The sequence below is a fragment of the Dromiciops gliroides genome, chromosome 5 (assembly GCF_019393635.1).
Source record: "Dromiciops gliroides isolate mDroGli1 chromosome 5, mDroGli1.pri, whole genome shotgun sequence".
In the NCBI taxonomy this organism is placed as follows: Eukaryota; Metazoa; Chordata; class Mammalia; order Microbiotheria; family Microbiotheriidae; genus Dromiciops; species Dromiciops gliroides.
The window spans coordinates 46,389,928-46,390,937 of record NC_057865.1 but is presented as its reverse complement, the minus strand read 5'-3'; the positions used below and the strand labels follow the sequence as shown (position 1 = coordinate 46,390,937).

The following is a 1,010-nucleotide window of genomic DNA, read 5'->3' as shown; positions in this document are numbered from 1 at the left end:
TGACCTTGAACAAGTCACTAAACCTCTGCCTTAATTGAGGGGAGAAGGAAATAGCAAACCACTCCAGTATGTTTGCCTCACTGTGCAAGGGCTAATGTACTGTCAGTCTCAGCTCTGTGGCAGCCTAAAATCAAAGTTGGAAATCACTATGGTAACTTGTATTCTTTTGGGGAGGTATTTTATTACTTTTTCATTTCAAACACACACACACACACACTGAGAGAGAGGTGCCGACTGGGGGCTGAGGTGCGGCCATCCCCTATTGGTAATAAAGCTCCAGGTTCATGCCATCATGGATTTCATAGTCGCCCAGGGTCACGTGGTCCTTGAAGACCGTGTACCATTTCTTCAGGACGATCTTGTTCCAGCGGGTGCCTGTCTGGGCGGCGATCAGTTTCTTCAGGTCCCCTATGGAGTCTTTGGGGTTGCATTTCACGCGGACTTTCTTGCCCAGCCGGTCGTTGCACACCACCTCGATCATGGTGCCTAGAAGCCTTGGGCTAACACCGTTGTTAGCAGCAGCAGCAGCAGCAGCAGCAGCAGCAGCAGCAGCAGCAGCAGCAGCAGCAGCAGCAGCAGCAGCAGCACCACCACCACCACCACCACCACCACCACCACCACCACCACCACCACCACCACCACCACCACCACCACCACCACCACCACCACCAGCAGCAGCAGCAGCAGCAGCACCAGCACCAGCACCAGCACCAGCACCAGCACCAGCACCAGCAGCAGCACCAGCAGCACCAGCAGCAGCACCAGCAGCACCAGCAGCAGCACCAGCAGCACCAGCAGCAGCACCAGCAGCACCAGCAGCACCAGCAGCACCAGCAGCACCAGCAGCACCAGCAGCACCAGCACCAGCAGCAGCACCAGCAGCACCAGCAGCACCAGCAGCACCAGCAGCACCAGCAGCACCAGCAGCACCAGCAGCACCAGCAGCACCAGCAGCACCAGCAGCACCAGCAGCAGCACCAGCTTCTCTGGCTTCACTGCTCACTGAGCAT

The 1,010-nt window shown here is 57.4% G+C and overlaps 1 protein-coding gene across 1 annotated transcript; it reads right to left on the bottom strand.

Moving 5' to 3' along the window:
• Positions 1-259: 259 nt before the first annotated feature.
• LOC122729825 (ubiquitin-like protein 5) lies at positions 260-484 on the bottom strand. The gene has a single exon (XM_043968911.1). It carries the CDS (start codon positions 479-481, stop codon positions 260-262), a length of 222 nt encoding a protein of 73 aa, XP_043824846.1. The 5' UTR covers positions 482-484.
• Positions 485-1,010: the final 526 nt, after the last annotated feature.

What these genes read in the sequence shown, in the direction of transcription:
- LOC122729825 (XM_043968911.1), bottom strand. Translation starts at nt 481, where the DNA reads ATGATCGAGGTGGTGTGCAACGACCGGCTGGGCAAGAAAGTCCGCGTG.